This window comes from Dromaius novaehollandiae, chromosome 1, assembly GCF_036370855.1.
Source record: "Dromaius novaehollandiae isolate bDroNov1 chromosome 1, bDroNov1.hap1, whole genome shotgun sequence".
Classification (NCBI taxonomy): Eukaryota; Metazoa; Chordata; class Aves; order Casuariiformes; family Dromaiidae; genus Dromaius; species Dromaius novaehollandiae.
In genome coordinates, this window is record NC_088098.1 from 24,376,248 (window position 1) to 24,397,866 (window position 21,619).

Here is a 21,619-nt window from a genome sequence, read left to right on the forward strand (position 1 = left end):
AATATTAATATTTTCCAAACTCTTTCAGTGGGGTCTTCTAAGAACAGAATTTGTCTCTGGTTATAAGAACAGGTGGAAATTGACTACTATGAGAACTGGGAAACAAAATTTCCTCTTTTTAAATACGTATTACCCTGTACTTACTGAGAAGTGTCCCTCGCATGCAAGCTGGACTACCTAGTTGCTAGTCTGAGTAGCTTTCACAAAGCAATCTGATAGACCAACTGCCTCACATCTATAGAGAGATCAGAATAATTTGGGTCTAGGAGAGAGTCTAGGAGCAATAGAAAGAAACCAAAGTAAAGAATGGAAAGTTTGAGATTGGTGTCAGAAGAATTTCTGAGATGTCTAAACAGAGTAGATTAACCTGGGAAGAACGAGGAGTTACGGCAGCTATAGAGCTTCCAGTTTAGTTTGCTCAGAGCTATTTGGGTTTCTGTATGGCACTGTCTGGGACCAGATGCTAAGGTAAACATGTTTTTTTTATGTGATGTTGAAAAGATGAAAAATAGAGTCATCTATAAATAGACAAGAAAATTTTCTTAAGATTATTTTATAAAGAATGTGTTTTACTGGTTTAGAAATAGACTCGGTGATTTATTAAGTCTTGTCTTTTAGTTTTGGGACGGATATGTCATAGAACAGTGAAGATCCAAATGTGACTGTGTGACATGGAATAATTTATATCTCTAGTCAAAGGATTTATATTTATAAATATGTTTAAGCCAACTAGAGGCTCATTGCTAGGACTCTTCTTGAAGAATGTACAGATATTCAGTACTGGTTTGGTGTATGAGTGCTGACATCTGTCCCACTCGCAGAAGGAAGCTGCTGGAAGAGCTGCTGCAACTTCTCAGAGAGTGTAGCAGCCAGCCTGGCGCACAATCCCGGAAACTCAGAGATGCTGCTGCGCTTCAAAGGGCCGCCCTGAGGGCATTGAAGGGCATTTTCAAGAGCCTCTGAAGTGATGGTCACAGTAGAGTTAAGACAAGTACCCTCCCTGCAAATACAGCCCGCCAAGTGATTCTGATAGAGGTAATCTTGTCTCTGCAGCATGTCATCACTTGTCATACTTAAGAACAGACTGCTTTCTTGACCTAAGCTGCAGTGAAAGTTCCCAATTATGTGAAGTGGCCAGACTGAGGCTCTAATGGAAAAATGACTTGTCCATGAATTTCTCTGTGAATATCCCAGACAGTAGCAGGTACCATAGTGGCACTGGCAGGAAGGTGCCAGGTGTTGCCAGGTGTGTGTATTGTGGATAGAATATTGCAGTCTTCTGAGTACGGAGAAATTCAACAAAGAACTTAGCCTTGTGGACAAATTATCCATTTCCTCTGCAGTCTGGGAGTATTACAGGCAGACTGAGGTTAGATACTACTTCTTTTTCCCCAGCCAAGACGGGAAAATCTAGGATGGCCACTAGGCCATTAGCATGCCAGTTTACATGTACCAGTCATGGGCTCCTACAGGAGGCAGTGTATAATTGTGTTCTCTTGAGCAGACTGAGTTCTTTCATTGTGCCCAATTGTGAAACACCAGAATTTCTCCTATCCTGAATGCTTCCAAATTTGGCAGGGAATGGGAGCACTTTTGAAATGGTGTTTGAGCAGGAAAGTGCATCAAGTCACTCTGCTGTGACCCTTCTGACTGGGGTATGGTGGGCAGTTAGAGACTTCAAAGAGTCACATACTTGGCAAAAGAAGACAGTGATGATGTGGGACCTTGAGAGATTCAATAGTGTGGAAGACAACAAGGATGTCACTGAAGACAAGAGAGACTGGCATTCCTGGCACACAGGACCCTGACTGAGTTTTAGATAGACGACTTAATGTTTTTTTGTGTGAAACATTTTCCTATAAAAACATGTTGTGGTCATCAGGCAAAACCAAACAGAACTTTTCAATCAGTACCCACTGTCATTTGATGAAAGCCAAATATGCCACACTAGATTAGTTTGATTGAAAAACTTGTGATAAAAGCTCCCTCCACCCCTCTGAAACTAATTAAGAAAAAGATAAAAGAACTTTGGTTTGGTAGAACAGTTTGTTCACTGAAGCAAGTTGCCATTTAATTTCATGCTGGTCTTGCTTAATTACTGCACAGAATATGACCATGAGGCCACACAGTAAACTTGTGTGCATGTGTTTTTGTATGGCGCCAGGGAAAAGTGTTGCCAATATGGCTCGTAATGATCTTTTGGCTCCTGAATATAATTTCTGCAAGTTGCCTCCCTGTTTTGATAGAAGCATCCACTATAACTAATTCTGTTTAGAAGAAGATGTTAAATTGGTGCTTGTTCATGCTTTGTTCTAAGGGACCAGCTTTTGCTAATGTCATTCTCCAGCTGGTTGCCAGGAACTAATCAGGGCATTAGGCTTAGGTAGACATCTGCCATGGGTTCCACGACTACAGGTGACACCAAAGCTACTAAGTTATTACTTTGGTCAGTCTTCAGTGGGACGGTCCTCAGCCAGACTTTGTCATATGAATGGCTTCTTCCCAGCTTTGCTGTTTCACATAAATACATGACACTAGGGACTTCTTAACGGAGAATAAAAGGTTTAAGATTAAAAGAAATAAGAGAGTGAACAGAAAGCACCTAATTTTTAACCTCAGTCCCTGGGAAGGTTATGGAGGAAGTCCTCATGGAAACCATTTCCAGGCACATGAAGGACAAGAACGTGACTGAGAACAGCCAGCACAGGTTTCCTAAGGGCAAATTTTGCCCGAGCACTGTGATTACCTTCTACAATGAGATGACTGGCTCTGTAGATGAGGGGAAAGCATTGGACAATGTTTACCTTGATTTTAGCAAGGCTTGCAACCCAGTCTGTCCTAGCATCTTTGTAGACAAATTGGGAAGATATAGACCAGATGGATGGACTGTAAGGTAGCTGAAAAACTGGCTGCACCATCAGCTCAAAAGGTAGAAGTCTAAGAAGTGGCATTCCTCAAGGTCTGCTACTGGAACCAATACTGTTTAAAATCTTCATCAACAACCTGGATGATGGGACAGAATGTACTGTCATCAGATTTTCAGATGACGTCATCAGATTTTCAGATGATGTCAAATTTGGGGAAATGACTGATATACTGGAGGGCAGGACTGCTGTTCAGAGGGACCATGACAAGCTGGAGAAGAGGGCCAGCAGAGTCTCATAAATTCAACAAAGACAAATGCAAAGTCCTGCACTTCGGATAGAACAACCTCATGCACCAGCACAGGCTGGGGACAGCAGGGTAGAAAATAGCTCTGCGGAAAAGGACTTGGGGGTCATGGTGGACTACCAGGGGAAATGAGACAGCAGTGTGCCCTTATGGTGACGAAGGCCAACCACATGCATGAGCAATAGCATAGCCAGCAGATTGAAGGAGGGGATTATTCTCCTCTGCTCAGCATTTGTGAAGGCCAAATCCGGAGTATTATGTCAAGTTTTGGGGTTCCCAGTACAAGTGAGAAGCTGACAAACTGGAAAGGGTACAGTAGAGGCCCACTGAGATGCTGGAGCACATGATGTATAAGGATAGGCTAGGGGAGCTGAATTTGTTCAAGCTGTGAAATCTTCATCCTTGGAGATTTTCAAAACTCATCTGGACAAGGCCATAAGCAGCTTGACCTAATTTTTAAGTTAGCCCTGCTTTGAGTGAGGGGGTAAGACTACAATGACCTCCAGAAGTCCCCTCCAACCTATGATTCTTCTCAGATTAGTCTTCCTTCTTTCCGACATGTTGATATGCAAGACCTGGAGAACCACTGTTGTCACTGCACAGAGGTACCAAGCCATACAGAAGCTATGTACAGAGATTCCTAGCTCTCCATTGGCTTGCACACCTGAACTCTTTCTAGCATTTCTCCACAGTTAAACAGGAGAAGGTTTGCTCTACTTTGAGGAAGGGGTGATTGTGTGACCAGGAGTTTCAAATAGGAAAAAAAAAAAAAACAGACTGATTATTCTTTGGAATTTGCCAAAAACATTTGTGGAAACAGTTCAATTTTCAGGGAGTTTTACTAAAAACCAGCATGACTGACAGAGGCTCTGAGGGAATCCTGTCTGATTTCCTGCTAGCCTCAGGTGTTGGCCCGCTGGACCATCTTGGAGTCAAAGACCTCAGGACTTCCAGATTTCATCACTTTCTTAGAGTAAAAGACTTTTGGCTTACACGTCTGTATGCAGCAGCAGTAAGGAGATGACCTCAGCATTAAGGCTGATTTTCTTCTGTAAGGATTTTTTTTAATATATTATACTCTATAGAAATTATAAACATTCTGTATAAATTACATACACATAATAAATTGTCATAAATATTCATTATAAATTATGAATACTTGTATTTATACTTTTCCTAGTCTATTCTCTAAACTAAAGCAGCACTAAATTTCAGAAAATCATTCTCTTTTGCAAAATGGATTTACCTTTCTTTGCAGCACTCTTACACAAAATAGACTCTGCCTGCGAAGGCCTCCCATTCCTGCGAGATGTTTCTCTGTGCTGTGTAGGTTATTTTCAGTGCTCTTTTAATGCGCACTCAGCATCAGCTTTGAATTTTTCATGGATCCATAAGTTTTTAGGCTACAGTGGTCACTGATCCTCTTGAGTGACTTTGTGCACAGACCAGAATTTCACCCTGCTCTAGAGAGCCAAAGCCACTAGGCTACTTTCTAAAGGCAATTCCACTTCTTTCATGCAAAAGAACAAAAAACCGTATGATAGAAAGAGATGGAGAGTCACATGCAGACTACATATTTCTGATTTTAGACTGTTTGCCAGGTTTAATCCTAAACTGGTGAGGCAACTTATAGCAGTTAGATAAAAGCTGGTGCAGCACAGTCCCCACTTTTGCTGGTGAGAGGAGGAGGACGCCCCTCTTTGGTCCCAGCTGATGCCAACAGCTGCCCTGGTATATCTTCGATTTCAGCTCTTCATCTTTAAGTCATGACAACTGGGGCCTCAGAAGAACACGTTATTGAACACAGTGCTCTCAATCTCTCTTTCTGCCTTTGTTACCATGGGATTTCCTTCATATGTCTTCACTCTTTCATCAAAATGTCTGTTTCAGCCTTCACTTAAGTGTTTGACGGTTGATGTGTGCTTCACAGCCTATTTGCTAAGGTAGTTTTCAGTACATTTATGAATACATCTATTTCTGCTTAATTGATATAGATTAGAGTAGATTAAATGAAAAATGAATGATTTAAAAATATATTTCAACATTTCTTACCTTAATTTCCAGAACGTTTTGGTTGCCTCTTGAGATTAACATTGGCTTTTCAAAATGCTTAAATACAGGATTATTTACATAATCAAAATCAAAGTACAAGGAGCTTACACCATCAAAAATAAAGAACACTTTGGTTACAAAGGGTGGATGGAGATTGAAGGCCTTCAGTGAAGGAGTTGTACAGCAGATTATCTCTGAGTTAGAGCGGTGGCTACATGCCTGTAAGAAAGAAAGAAAGAGGTAATTTGAGTGAGCACATGCATGGGAAGTGACTGATGAATATAGCTGTTCTTTAACAATACATGTATTTTGAAAAAATAAACAGCAGAGGTCTTGTTCTTTAACCAAAGCAAAATCCTGATCAATGCTACACAACGTTTATTTAGAGCTGGGAGAAAAGTGTAAAAACTTCATGTCAATGGTGTTTGCACTCTTGTTGAGGAAATGTTCTAGTAAACAAGCTTCCTGGACTGATTGTTCACAGCAGCTTTAAAGTAAATATTTTGCAGATAATTAATGGAAAATGATTTCCAAAGCCAGGCACCATCAGGATGCTATTCTTTGGCTGGGCTGTACTGTGACACAAAGCAGCCATAATTCAGCTTATCCAGCCTACGTCAGAGCGACTGCCACAGGCATTTCTCTTCCTTTCATACTGCCAAAGCAATAGCAAAGGACAAAAGGACAAGTGAAAACTAGGGCTAATGAATCTGACTAAAAGTAGAGGAAAATGAAAGTAAAACACTATTTACCCACAACATAGCTAAGCCAGTATGTTTCCAGAAATGGAATATGGAATCTACAGGAAAAACAACACCTTGAAGCCAAAACTATTATGGGACTCTGGGCCACGAAAGCTCAGCAAAGTGTGTCTTCTTTTCGAAAACATGCATGTAAGTCCCAGAGGTGTGGCACTGAGTGCTTAGTTACAGTTATGTAACATAAGCACATCTTGGGAGTGTTTGCTGTAGGACATCCTCTACTCTGTATCTCCTGGGACCAGCAGGGATTAAGTTCACCAGGTGTATAGCCAAGTTTGCCCCTCACTCCACCGTTATCCCCTGTCAGGGCCTGCCGTGGACCAAGTGATGTTTCCCAGCGTGCCCCACCCTCCAGAAGACTTGCCGGGGCACGCTGTTATGCTGCGGGGCTGCGAGCTGGTGTGCGATGTCTGGGCAGGCTGCTTCCATCTACCCATCTGACCTTGTGTCGATGATGCTGGAGACAGACAAGACAGACACAGGTCCTCCCTAAAAGGCTTCCCGTGCTGCAAGCAGCAAGGGCAGCTGGGATTTACAGGCAGCCTAATCTGAAGCTTAGGCTTTCGATACTATGAACCCTCGTAGAAGGAACTCATCTAACCCAAGTTTGGATGTCTGCATCTGAGTTAGTTGTCTAAACTCCCTTTGTAGTCAAAAGAGGGACACGGATTCACCTAGAGTGGGATTCATCCAACCTGTTTTAGACTTCAGCCTTGATTAGATTCATGGTGCTCTAGGAGGGTCTGTTTTGCTCTGCTCACTATAAAAGTTTCTAGATAACTAATTTTGACTACAGAAGTCAACAGCACATCTACAAGCACTCATGGGAGGAATGGTGGGTGCTGTGCAGCAGCACAAGAATGGCAGAGCAGCTTGTTTTTTGATTTTTATTCTGTACTCCCTTCACTGTACCTCCTCTTTATTCTGCTTACAATGGATATGGTTGAGGGACTTCTGGTCCAAATCAAGTTTCTTCAGCTCCAGAGAAGTACTTCTCTTCCAATTGTATAAACTTTCTCTAAGTAGCTCCCTGTATACTGGCAATCCCTGACGACAGAGCTTACACTTTTTTTAATAGGGTGGCTGACGTGTTGCACAGTAAGAATGGGGCCTAGCTTCTAGTCACCATAAATCTCACAGTTGTTCTGCAAGAGATTTCCCTGGAAAACCAATAGTGCTGTGCATCTAAGAGGGCCCCAATTTTTTTTGTTTTGTTTTTCATATTAAAATGGTTCTCATTCTAAAATGCTTTCTGAAGGAGCTGTGAAATTAGTTTACATTCGTTAATATGCTAAATTAATGCAATGAAATTTTGCTGTATTTCAGATCAGTAACATAATGGTTCAAGCTATATCTGCTATCTAGTCACATTAGCTTGAAAAGTCGGATTAAATTATCTATCTACAAATCAGCACTTTTTCTTATCATCATAGCAATTCATGCTTCCATACATAATATTATGAAATCTTAAATCTGCCAATAAAAACACTTCTAAGGCTCTGAAACTGAACATTAGAAACATTAGAGTTTTAGAGCTCTACTGCAAGGTTAACATGTCTGTGAACTATGAGCCAAGCTCTGCGCTCAGCTAAATGGGTGCAGCTCTCTGTGATATTAATGGAGGATACACCCCAGAAACTAACAGCCCAGTTGGGCTCCCAGTGCAAAATCAGAAATATTTGCGTGTCCTCCATGACAACAAGGTAATCTACGGGACACAAGGCAAGGCAGAATATTCCTTCGTGTGACTATAGTATTATACTGTTATTGTTCTTGCTCTTTTGAATACCTTGCTGCAGGCCATTTACCATGTCTTAAGCTTTGCTGTATCACATGGATCTAGAAATTAATTTGAATCAGTAAAGTAATAATAAGATGTATGATCAAGCCATATTTTTCCATGCTATATGAATATCCATAAAGATATCTACAACATTGTGTTGATTCTAAAAAGGGATCAGTAAAACATATCTAATTATAAAACCAAATATGTCCTAGGCAATCATTATATTTATTTGATTAATGTAAATTCATTAGACTTTTTATCTACTGTAGAGTAGTGATGTCCCTTAAATGAATAGCAGTGGTATTCATAACTTTGTTTGTGGCTATCTGTTAGAATCAGATACTTTACTTTATCAGGCTGGTCTCTGAAGAGGATGCTCTCAGAGAATGATAAAAATCTAATAATACTCCTCAGAGGGGATGCAATGTGACTGATTGGTAAGGTCAAGAGAAATCTTATTTGCAATGCCCTTATTGGTACATGATTTGACATGACATTTTTACCTTGAAATTGGTTTTAGCAATTGAAGAATATGATGGTTTAGTTTTCAAGAAATATTGGATTGAGGATCTATAGGAAAAAAAAACCTAATTCAATCTATTGCCTACTCAATTAAGATACTGCCTATCAACCAGCACCTTTAGCTTTTATTTAATTAGGCTTTAAAGCACATTCATTTTAAAAGCTGAACCTGTATTCTTTTTTTGACTACAATCTACATCTGAAGACAATAAGTAAGAAAAGATGTCAAAGTTATGGAGCATTTCACAAGCATAAATAAGTAATATACACCATAGGGAATAATTATCCATTGCACAATGCATATGACTCATCACTTAAAGGTATGCATTTCTGTTTCATTTGTAAAATATGACCCTTGAGGCAATTAATTCAAACTTGACCTACAGAATCTGAACTTCAGTGCCCAATTCAATTTTTTTTTCATCTGGCACAACAACAGAAAAAGTATGAGGGAGGATCTCTGAGCTCCAAAGGTCCCCCAGCAGCTGACCCAGATAAGATGGGGGCAGTTTGATGTGTATTACAGGATCTGTAGCAGTCAGAAGGGAGAAAAGGGCCAATTTATCCTTTCATAAAAAGTCTAAACTTTTGGAGTTCCTGCTCTAAGGCAGACTGGGAGACTTTCTAAGCATCTTTGCTAAAGAATGATTTCTCAGTAGAAAAAGATGGGAATTCAAGTCTTACTTGAGGAAAGCCCATTCAGAAGGCTTTTCAGTATAGGTGAGAAACTGAGGCTTGGCTACTCTGGCAGGGTACCTTGAAGATTGCTCAGAGAACTCGTTGGCTTTTTCTGCCATTCCAGGTGGTAATGGTACTAATGTGGGTGCAGAGAGTATTCGGTATCAGTGAGTTAGCAGTGTGGGCCCTCCCTGTACACCACCTGCTGCACTCCTTTCTTGTCAAGAGATGCCCATGAGATGCAGATTCAGCACAGAAGAAAAGGCCGACAGTTCCCCTTCGTGACACAAACTCTTTGCTGGGCTTTTGTAGCAGCTTTATGCCACAGAGGCAACTGAGCTAGAGGATCTGACCCTGAGTGCCTTTGGAGGCATAGTCAGGAAAATCTTTGATAATCATATATTCACCATTACCATTCACCATTTCTAGGGAATTTCTTGTGTCACTATTTAATAAACTGAAGTTAGACATTGGTAAGCGAATTCTAGGCAGTTTAATGGGTATTATGTATATGGATTGTTCATGGAATTCAAACCTTGAGAGAATGTTGATATATTTAAAAAAAATCTCTCAGCATACAACAGAAAATGGGATCTAATATGGAATTAAGCAATTACAACGATTAAACAATTAAAAATGCTAAGGATTATTCATGAGACTACTTATTGAAGAGATAATTAAAAGTTGGTGGAAAGAGATCTTGCAGAGTTACAGGGTCAGTTGTTGGAGGATATGCATTAAAAGGTGCTTCTCCCTAATTTTGCAACCTTGGACATTTTGATACATGCACAGTTAAGCAATGGGAATACTTATGCAAATTAATGCAGAGCATATTTATATTGCTACAAGCAAGGATCTCCAAATGACCACTTGTTTGCTATTTGGGAATGAATGCAAAGTACAGGTTTTCAAAGACCTCAAGTGCTTCAGGAACAGAAGGCATCATGTAGCAGGACTTACAGTAGAGATTAGAAAATATTTATTTTGTAAACAGGCACTTGTGCTCGAACGCCATTCCAAGTTCTGCAAAGCTTTAATACAAGCACAATACAAAGCGAAAGGATGGAAAGAGCTGCTTCTCTCTTTCTGTGCCTCACACAAGAACTGGCCATGTGAGCAGAAGTGACAAGGTTAGTGTATCTTTAGGCATTATCTAGAGCTGTCAGGAAGTAGAATTTATGAAGAACTCCCTAAATTCATATTTTTTGTTCATAGTCAGAAAAAAAAATCAGAAGAACTCACAGATAAAAATTAAAAACAAACACAGTGCAAATATTGAAACATGGTTCAGTAACTTTAGAGCATCTTGTTTCACTCATGTTTGAACCACTGAATTTTAATAAGGCAAAATGTATTATTTTGATAGTGCTAACATAGAATGCAACATAAATAAAATTAATGTGAGCACAATATTAAATTATTATTTTAATTAAGTTTAAATAAATATGAACTAAAAATAATAATGTTGAAGCAATACATTTTTACCTTATTGAAAAGAAAAATTCAGAAATACTGGGTTTGAAACAAGAAAATTGAAAAGATCAAATTAAACATTTGTCCTATACAAGACTGGCATGTTGCCCCTAAACTCTTCAGTTTCAGTGAAACTACATTTCTTATGAGGAGTCACTCCACACAACATCTTTTACCAGTTCTACCATTAACCCCTTTTATAAGGATGGAAACAAACAGGCAGAGAAGAGCAAACCCCTCCAAGGCTTGCCAGCCTGCTGGGATCCCTGCTTTGGGATCCCGCTGCTTGGGAGAGAGACCCTCACTCACACTGAGACCCTCGCACGGCTCTGCGCCACAATTAAGCCTGACGGTGCTAATTAGGGGTTTGGGGATTGGCGGATGATAGGAAAATAAGACAGCTCTTTTCCAGTTTAGACAAATGGGAGAGGATCAGGGAGGTGGCAGGAAGAACGGGTAGACCTCTAGGAAACAACATGTCAGGAGAAGTTAGAGCAGTTTGGTTCGTTTTAACTGGAAATGAGAAAGGCTGAACCATAACTTAGTGCAAGTATGTAAAATTAACAGCAGGGTTTGGTGATCAGTTTGTTGTTTGTGTCCACTGAAAGTTAAACAAGAAGATGGCTAACCAGCAGCTGGGATTTGGGTTAATTATTAGAAAGAAATCTTTCCAGACCACTAGGTAAGCAGGTAGAGCAGCTGTCTCCAAAGCTTATTTAAGGGAGGTTGTGAAATTTCTTTCACAAGGAGCTTTAAAAACATTTAAAAACACCCTAGACAAATATCTGTCAGGCAATGGTGTAGGTGCAGTTGGTCCTGCCGCAGGGAAGCAGGCCAGGCTGGGCCTTTGTGGTCCCTCCCAGCCGCACTTTCCTTTGATGCTCTGGGATGTGTTTCAGTGCTGGCCTCAGGTTTCCCAAAAGCCAGAGTTTCTGAATGCTGACAAAAGCAGCTTCTTGGATGAGGCTGGTGAGAGAAAACTATGGAAAAAGGGCTTAAATTACAATAAAAAATGACTCAGTTAACTCTCCTCTCCCAAACTAAGGCAGCAAGAAGGATATATAACTTCAGCTGTAGGATTTAATCATTTATTTAATGCATCGTTTGTCTGGGTTTGGTCTGTTTGGGGCCCCAACCTATTGTCTCCTTTGCTCATGTGATAGCTAAGCATTGCAGTGCTCTGGATCTGTGCTGAGGGAATTATTGTTCCTCATCACTGTTTATTTTTGTAGTGATGGGAAGAAAGTCTGTTTTGGGGAGGTGCTAGCATATAGGGCCCAGAATCTCCAGTGCAGGATGAGGAACGCTGCATCATAGGCAGCCACCAACGATTTCTTCAGGAACACTGTGTAATCTTGTTTTGTCACTACTAAATCCTGCCCTTCTCTCTCAGAGCAAATACTTTTCCTTAAGAAATAAGCTTGAGGTAGAGACTAATGGCAGAAGAAATGGCAAGAAGATCTGGGCTGCCACAGAGGCAGGGAAAGCCACCAAGTGCCAGAAGCATTTAATTTCAATACAGCAAATACATTACTAGGGCAATGTTAAAGTATAATATCATTTTGTTTATAATCTGTTTGAGGTTATATTCCATCCCTTCACGCAGGGGGAATGAACATGCGTACAGATGCTTTTACACCAGAGTAGATTCTTAGAGGTAAGAGAGCGAATGTGATATCTGTATGGAATATACCGATAAATATCCTTATGGGTATTGGCAAATATCATGCACACTGCAAGGTACTATGAAAAGAAAACCAAGTGAGAAGAACAATTAGGAAGATAATTCTGATTATCTATATCCATGTCACTTTTCAACAACAAATTAAAAGGCAGGATGGCAGCAAACCACTGTTTGAAGGAGAGGTTGCACCCCAGTATTTGGGCAGTGAGAACTTGGTGAGAGAGAGAAAATTCTACAGTATGCATTGGCTGGATTTCCCAACCATTTCTGGACAGCAGATTTAGTTCTTTAAAACTTCAGATCCTTTCAGATCTGTGCAAATCTGGAGGAAGCCTCCGCATGCAATGTCTTCATCTATTTTAAAAACTATGATGTTGTTTGATTTTCTCTAATATGTATTCTTAAAATTCGAATTCTAAGTCAGATTATGAATTCCAGTAAGTATAAAATATTGTCTGCACTCATTGACAGGGCATTTGCATGAAATCAGGACCTGAGGAGGAGCAATTCTGCATGTTCTCACAGGGCAAAAAACAAAGCAAGTGAATGGTCTTTACTTTGAAAGAAAGGAAGCTCAAATCCAGGCAAGCCAAAATCTAAGAGCTGTTTTCAGCAATTATGTTTCACTTTGTAATTGTTTTGTACCTAGAAATAACCGTGTCTGCAGTGCTGAAAACCTAATAAATTCTGTGTTCGGTTGATTTCACTGAAATGTTTCGCTTCCTAACTGTTCCTTATGATAACACTGAACACCACAATTGATTGCAAGAGCACTGATTTTCAGATTAAAATCTATACCCATTAAATTACAAGCCATGATTAGATCCATCTGAAATTCAAGTCCCAACACTCATAACAAAAATTAGGATCATGAAGAATATTATGACCTTGATGCTATAAAAGATTGCAAATTTGTAGACATACCATTTAAATGCTTTCAGCAAACCTAAGTCTAATACTTAGAAATCAATAATACAAGAAATAGTATATGAATATCATTAGTAATAAGCTAAGAACATGAGCAGTTGCATAGCATGTTATAAAGAGTGTAGGTCAATTTAGCTTCAGTTAAGCTAAACCTTACAGGACCTTACAAGATAAGAAAATGTGACAGGTGCAAGACAAAGGTGTAGGCAAAAGCTGAGAGGAAACAGTTCCAGCCGCAAGTAGCCAATAAATGTAATATTTGTCCTATAAAGATTAAAGTTGTCTGGTGGTCTCCCACCTGTCCCTTGAGTCTGTGTTCACACCGAGCAGCAGGTGCCCAAACCTTTCTTAAAAGTTAGTTGCTGAACTTTGATAAGTTAGGAAAGATTTGCCCTAACATGTAATTTAATGATAAGCACTTCTTTAAGATCATACTTACTCCTGATTTTACATATTACTTTTCCTCTTTCTTTGACATTTGTTCCATTTTCTTTCTGTATCCACAGTCACCATGAACATATATTTCTTATTACATATATTCCACTTGAATTTACCATGTCTGGCAAATCTGGCACATGTATATTACATTGTTCTTCATTTACTCATTGAATTTGCATTATTAAATTGTGAAATAAAAATCGTGTTATCTGATACTGTGAAAGCCTAATTTCTTTGGAATAGGGTCCAACAGGTAAAATGTGGTTCTTCCCCCCTCTAATTTCCAATTTGTTGTTGAGTTTTGCCTATGCAGTGAAACAGCCTGTGAAGAAAATAGCAAAATGTCTGCAGAAGCCACTAACTTTCAAGGCAAAATACTGTGCCATTCAGAACACGAAGATGACAAGATAACAGACTGTCTTCTCCAAGACTGACTCACCACAGAGAAGTTCATTCCCAGTTTAGGTACAGTAATCACCATCTGAGGAAAGCACACTGAATTCAAGTTGATTCCCTGAGCTGTGATTGTACTTCCGCCACTAGGAAAAATTAAAAATTAAAAAAAAAGAGTAGGATAACAATTCAGCTTCCCTACTAAATACAATTACAAATTATATTTCAGAATAAATGACAACCTAAAAGCAAAATTGGGAATGTACAGGGTGAATGCCAAGTGCATTGCTCCGAGCAATGGGAAAATTTTTTTCCCATTTCCCCCCCCGCCCCCCAATCTTTTTTCTTGGAAAAAAATTTCACACTTGACATAACGACCACCATATGCAAAAAAGAAAAATAATTTAAAGAAATGTGGTATGCCAGGATATAAAAGAAAAGTGTACATCTGAAAGGATAACGTATACTTGTCCTCAGCATTTGCTAACTTATTTAACTTGTTGCTTTCACTGGTACTGAAAAAAGGTGTCTTTTTTACTGTTGACATTTTTTTGGCAAAGGCAGATGGTTTGGATTAAAGCTAATAAGATCATAAATATGTCACTTAAAAACACACACATACATACACTACCATACATATATATTCATAATATTTATGTATGCTGGATTTAGGCTGTTTTAAAATCCATTTGCTCTCCTGAGTACTGCTGACTTGTCATGTTAAATGATTTTCCTCACAAATCAGTGTAATGTCCGGACATAGTAGCAGAGATACACTTAGCTGTACAGTAGGTATATCTCAGCAGGACATTGCAGCTACACTCAGCAGCAGCTAGGAGTTAAATCACATAAAATAAAGAGGCACCCTTCCCCCTTCTCCTTCACCTCTGAAAGGAAATGATCTGCCCTCTGCAACTACACCATAATAGAAGCAATTGCTATGGCAGATAGCGATAAAAACGCAATTTCTTTCGATAGATTGCTGTGCAGCATAGCCACTCTTCTTTCATCCACTACTTTTCTTATTTCTATGAGAAACTTTTACTCACCTAAGAAAAGATTTGGCTGGGTGGATTTTTAAAACAACAGGGTCTTCTCTGTATGTGAAATGACCTTTTGCGTCTCGAATGGCTTCATCGATGCCCACCCGGACGCGATATTCCTGCGGGATGCGCTGTGCCGGAGTGTAGCACTCCACAGTGCTTGCCGACACACTGCAAGGACACAGAAGAGCTCATCTGTCAGCACTGTGCAACACGTACTCTCTTTAAAATGCCAGCCTTTAGCAAGCCCCAACCCCGCATAAGGATCCACTTGTGAAAAATGTCATCAAGTCCCACATTATTTACTTGTTTGCAGAACAGGGGGCTTACAAAATGTGCATGGTGTGATGCAGAAGTAGCAGCAATGCCGCTAGGCTCAAGATTCATCTTATCTGGGTTGTTTGCACCTTGCCCAGTGGAAGGTGTTTCTCCTGTGCCGGCACCAGCCTGCAAGGACGGCAGCAGGCTCCGGGCTTAAGGACTGCCTTGCTGTGTCACAGCTGCCAAGGGTAACGCCTTCTCTTTCTGCAACACAGGCTACTTCCCTGCGTTACAAACCTCGGGAAAAGAGGCTGGCGGGGAAGCACTGGTTTTTCAGAGGCGTTCTGCGCTCGGAGCACCTGCCAAGGGGGCAGGCAGTGAGGAGACGTGGGTGACCCTGCTGTGACCAAAACCAGGACCAGGAAGCTTTGGCATCCAAGTGAAGTGGCTAGCAAGTTCAGAACATTTCTCTGTACTGAACAGAGAATCTGTGCTTATTATTTAATATTTATAGTCAGGTAAGAATCAAGGCATGTCCACACAGAGCATGTTAAGGATTCCTGTATGAGCTACTATGTCTACTGAATCCAGTACAGAAATTAATTAATTAATTCTCAAAACAATATTATACATACCAGGAAAAGAACCAAACTGATGCTACTTCTGGTTTGGAGGCAATTCACTGATACCAGAGCAGAAACACTCCCCCCTGCTCCACTACACAATATCCACTTTCCCACCGAGGAACCCCCTCAAGTTTGCACTGTGCAACCGTGTAGGAAATGATGGTCTGCTCGCAATTGCAAGAACTGCAGCTCTTGCTATAGCATAGGAGAGCGGGACGAGTGTGTGGGAATTGGGATGACAAACGTAGTAGGAAATGTGCGATTCCTAGTCCTTCAGAAGCTGATTTGCTATTGCTCTGTGCAAATGCTCCAGGAGGTTAATGGAGGCATTACAGAATAAACAAGACTTCTAGGGAACCATGGTCCCTTCCAGGGACCTTTTAGAGATGCTAAACTCAGGATCTAAGCTGGAACTGAATGCTTATTCCTGTACCAATTCTATGTAATGTGAGGAGAGCAGTGCACTGGTTTTGTTTTTTTTTTTTTGGTTTTAGATTTTCTTCTACACAAGACATTTAATCAAGCCATTTCAATATTAAAGGAAACACCTGTTTGTGACCACCTTACCTTTTCAAGATGCATGGTTTCTCACCCACAAAAATCCTTCGAGATTTTCCACTGTTCAGGTATTTTCCAGCTAAAGTTAGTAATGTTCCACCAGACTTGGGGCCATAGGTGGGAGAAATACTTGTTATTATAGGATTCTGAAGGGAGTAAAAATAAGAACAGTGGATTGTTAAATTATGTTTCCATATTTTCAAAACATGAGAAGGAAAAAGCCTAATACACTTGCTAACACTTTGATGAAATAATAGTGAAGCAAACAGGAACATAGAATTACCACACTGGATTAGACTCAAGAGGAACCTATTCTGTATCTTCTCCTAACAAATAATGAAGCTAATTTTGACATTAAAGTTTTAATGATAGTGCTTACCACGTAAGAAAAGGTATTGAATAATGTTTTGCCATGTCCAACAGAAATGCTACTGGATATATTAAAAGTTGTGTTTTTTGCAGCAGGAACTGTGCATTCCAGCCTTTGAAAAACAAAGAAAAAATGTCTTTAAATTTTTTTCTGCCTTGATTATTTTGTAATAAAGTAAAACCACATTAACTCATAATAATGAAGGATCCATACTAAACATATCATCAACCTATGTGTGTCATAGACATTTCAGAAATAACAGCTAAAAGAACTGTGATCTTCTATTATCATACCAAATACAAACATTATAATGCTTATACTTCGCCAGAGAAAATAATTCTGATGTATCAAATATATTTCTGAAAAAAAGAAGCATGCTAAAGAAAACAAATACCTCCCATTCATGTAATGGCTGACTTGGTTTTTGGAATTTTCCTTTAGTGCCAAATTTTGGCAAAAAATAGGAATAGAAAAAAGGAACAATAAAAAATGTATTGAATAAATTTAAATGTTGCCAAAATTGATGCCAATATGCGTCAATGAATTACACTACATGTACACAGTCTCATATATGAGCAAGTCTCCTTAAATCATGTTGCTTGCACTGAAACTGTTCAGAGCAGCAGCTGGAAGACAGCTCAGTGCTTATGGAGGGTGATGTTTTTGCTGCTACAGAAGGGAATGGGGGAAGCCATGGCCACAGCTCGCACACTGCTTTGCTAGTAGATAGTCATCTCAGCTGAGAGAAGATATTCATTGAACTTGCTGTTTCCTTACAATAACAACCAGAATAACCTCTATCTTGAATTTAAGCTATTATCCTACTGTCTTATCTACATATTGCTGAGGAGGAGGAGGAGAGGTGGAGCTGCGGGGCCCTCCTGATGACAAAACGCCTGAATCATCACATGTTTCTCTCCAGCAGCTTCACAGATTTGGAAGGCAGAGGTGAGGTAACTGAGCCCTACAGGATCCTGGCTAGAGGCACCTGCCACCTTTTCAAAGCTCTGCAGAGTTTCATTCTTGCCAGCTTCCACAGATGTTGACCAGCACGGCACAGACTACCAGGAGAAGCTGCTGCAGGAGCTCTTAGCACTGACTAGGTTTATTGGATCTCCGTTTGGAGCACTGTTTTCCTGGGGAGCTTATCATATCAGAGGTTTGTTTCTCATCTATGGTTTCTGTCTGAAATTTAAGAATTAAAGGATACTTATTGACTGAATGTTTATATTGTAAAAAAAAAAAATCCAAAGCACATAAAGAATATCTATACAAAGGAAACTTCAATGTTCTGGTTTCTTACTTGTTTTTGTTGCTAGATTTTGCTTCCAGGGCACAAGTTTGTCCTCCAATATGGACTACTGTATTTTTTAATTCAAATCTATTATTTTTGCTGAATCCAAAGTCCCATCCACACACTGTCAGTTTTGTCCCACCTTCTAATGGAGCGCTGCTTGGGAGAATCTGTTAAAAAACATTGTATTAGTTTCATCAGGTTTTCTAGAACTTCAAATGGAGTTAAAGAATGTGCAAAGGAATAATTTTTTAAAAGCATTTCTTCTGGTAGAGTATATCCTACCATTCATCTTAATTGTTCTTCACCTTTCATTTATCACATTATGAGCTTTGTCTGACAGTAGCAATAAATAACAAAACCTATACTAGAAAGCTTTGAAGGATAGTGTTTAGGGGCACTGAACAAGCAGTGCATTGTAATTGTCTTTTAAATCCTGCTGTTCTTGTCGTTCACATCTTATTTCTAGTATGTTAAACATACAATGTGCTTATTTTGTTAGAAGCTGAATACTGAACACAAAAGAGCCCCCAAAATGACCATTTTTGTCAGCTTGATGAAAGTCAGGTTCAGAGTGAAGAAGCTTCAAAGACACCAAAATCAGATATCGCATTGGCTGTGATAAAGTTAATATGACTTCTGCTATTCTTTCCTTAAGTCTTTTACATTTCGCCACCTCTAATTCCGAGTTAAAAATAAACCATACCTCAGAAACATAGAGACAAGCTACAAAGGAAATGCTTTTTTTTTCTGTATATTGTAAATTGTCCTGTAAAATATAACAATGGTGGGAAAAATGTAGGAACACTATAGAGGTCTTACAAAACTCAGTAAAAGTACTGGTCAGTACTGCCAGTAAAAAAATCAAAAGACATTGGTACAGGGTTTATGGGGACTTTTAATGAAACTGCATAAATCTGCAAACTTACCAGTACTCTGGGGCAAATGACAGAGAATGAAAGACAATTTATATTTGTGATCATACTGTCTCAATGTCTTAGACTTAATGCTTTAGTGATAACGATTTTGCCCCTAAAATGCAATAGAGCTGTGCCTTTCAAAGGACCCTACTTCCTTTTCAAGCTGAAAGGAAAGTATTTGAGAGATCCTTGGCTATTATTTCATCTGGAAATCCAGTAAGACAGGCACATTTCTTTTCAACTCTCTATGGCTATACTTGAAGACTTTCACAAATGAACTATTGTGGCTAGAAAGGCAGCTGAAGAATACTTCAAAAGAATTATGCCATATATTCTATATGGGAAAATTTACTACCCCCACCAGAAACCAGACAAAGGGTCTAATCTAAAACGTACTGGTCAGTAGGAATCCTTCCTACTTTAATGAGCTTTGAATCAGCTCTCAATGAACAAAGAAGAGGGAACCTATGCAGAAATAGTCCTTTTGCACAAATCCCATATAAAAAAGAGAGATGCCCTGCAGCCTCCTGCCACGCAGTGGGGAGCTGTACTGCATCATGTGGAATCTGTCTTGTCCCTAGCTTTACATTTCCCGTATTTCTTTATTTTTATATCTTCAAAGTCTGGATTGACTTCAGATCTCAGTTTGCCACTCTACTTGGTATCGCAGCATCTATTTTTGGAGTAACAACACCCAAACAGAAACTGAAGCTGCTCTGTGGGGTACAAGATGTCTCACAGTTTGTACAATAATGCACTAATCTATGGCATTTGAAGAGTCTGAGTTGTAGTCCCTGCTTTAGCAAAATAAGGGCATTAAAATCAGGTCTTACAAAGCCATGCAGAATTGTAAACTAAGGGACTTAACTGTTTTTGAATGATTTTGTCTGCCAAAAGAGACTTGTGATAGCAGCCCATGTGCCTTAACTGAGGGAGAATGAATGTATTTATTACATTCTGCCAGCGGATTTAGGAGGTAAGACCTCCAAGTAGATAGCAAAAAATAAACCAGATCTTATACTTTTGTTTCTAAGTTCTACAAAAAGTCCCCCAAAGTGTTTTCATCCATTTTCTTATTTTTACTACATTTGTTCTGTACCATGAAACCACTAAAGGTCAAATCTGGTTTTCCAGACTTCTTCATGGAAGACTCAGCACGAATGAACAGCAAATCGCCTGGACTCTGAACCAAAGTGCCCATAACCCTCATCTGCGTGCATCTTTTATGGAGTGTGTACATTGCACAGGGAGTAACAGAAAATAAACAAATCCTGAATCAATTATAAATGCTCTGAAATTCAAGCTTTGAAAATTGAAAAATTCTTGAAAATTCCCTAGAGCAGGGAATCTCCACTGATAACGTGGAGTAATTCCTTTCGCAAGACCTGAAGTTCTGCCTCACCCTGGTGTTTCCTGGACTCTGGGTTAAAGGAGACAAAACTGTCTTTTCTTCTTTTCTTTTTTGTTTGAAAAATTTAAAACATTGTGTTTTTCTTCTGTTTATGTTGACAGCTTTTATGTTAACATCCGCTCACGTACTTTATAAATTGTTGGAAGAAAGTATCTATTTATTAAAGTTTCAACAGCCCATTCATTTTAATTAACAGGCAAGAACATGTTCAGGCCGCACTTGAAATTTCCAGCAAAACCTCCAATCTAAACAGGCAGCAGAATGCCTGATGTTCTTGATATTTCTAAGATTAAAGTTAGCTAAAATGACTCACTTTTAAAAACAACAACAAACCGGGTCAAGTTTTAAGCCACAATAAAGTATCAAAAGGGAGACCAATTTATTCTCTCTTTTGTGCAGTTCACCTTTCGGAGTGACCTGAATTCCACATACAGATGACTGCAATTTGTTTCATTACCAAGTTAGCTCTGATGAGACTCATCCAAGTCCCCAGCTTTCCTTTAGCGCTGCCTGCTCAGGCTGACAAAATGCACGGCTTTGCTGGTGGAGGCCGTAATTGTGAGGCATTTTGCTGGGGCTACCGTGCCAAGCAGGCAGGGCTGAGCGCAGGACGGCACTTGCTCTGTGAGAATCGGGCCCCTTCGCCTCGGAAACGTGGTCCTGAGGCGCCACATCTCCTCATTTTCTATGGCACAGGGAGAGGAATGGTGCCGGCTGGCAACGGGGGCTCGGATGGACGTGGGGCCCTGAGCGAGTGGGCGCCCTGCGGGGACCTGCCAGGAGGCAAGTTGCTGTGAGCAAGGCTTCAAGGAAAAGGGGCTTAAAGAGGCGAAAGGATAGAAGGATCAACAAGACTCCAACAGAAAAACGTTGGACTTCTCCACCATTCCCCATAAGAAGAAAATCTATCTTTTTTTTTCCTGTTATACACTACTCCATGTAATAGCCTGGGAAAACTTTATTGAAGAGCATTGGATCAGAGCCTCAGGGAATCCATGTATTCCCTTCAGGTTAAAGCTATCGTGTGACATACATTAAGTGATGTGGCCCTCTGAAAGCTACAGAAGATTTAGGGGGGGTTAGGACCGAATTTCAGACACCAGGCGAAGCAGGTCATCCTCTGTTTGTTGGAAACAAAACAAGCTTGTTTCTCATATTTTATGCATATGGGTTTAAAGACAGATCAGAAGATGATGAATAATCTGTTTTGTATTTTTTTCAGTAATAATGTTAAATGTCATGGTCCAGCAG

At 39.8% G+C, this 21,619-nt stretch overlaps 1 protein-coding gene across 10 annotated transcripts in view; it reads right to left on the bottom strand.

Moving 5' to 3' along the window:
- MET (MET proto-oncogene, receptor tyrosine kinase) overlaps positions 1-21,619 on the bottom strand; it is a 106,150-nt gene that overhangs the window by 18,881 nt on the left and 65,650 nt on the right. For all 10 annotated transcript variants that reach the window (XM_064507410.1, XM_064507432.1, XM_026097344.2 and 7 more), the window contains 6 exons: positions 18,047-18,207; positions 16,753-16,855; positions 16,383-16,519; positions 14,935-15,099; positions 13,932-14,031; positions 5,224-5,442 (listed from right to left, as the gene is read on the bottom strand). In XM_064507410.1, coding sequence (XP_064363480.1) covers positions 5,224-5,442; positions 13,932-14,031; positions 14,935-15,099; positions 16,383-16,519; positions 16,753-16,855; positions 18,047-18,207 — 885 coding nt within the window. The remainder of the gene's footprint in view (positions 1-5,223; positions 5,443-13,931; positions 14,032-14,934; positions 15,100-16,382; positions 16,520-16,752; positions 16,856-18,046; positions 18,208-21,619) is intronic.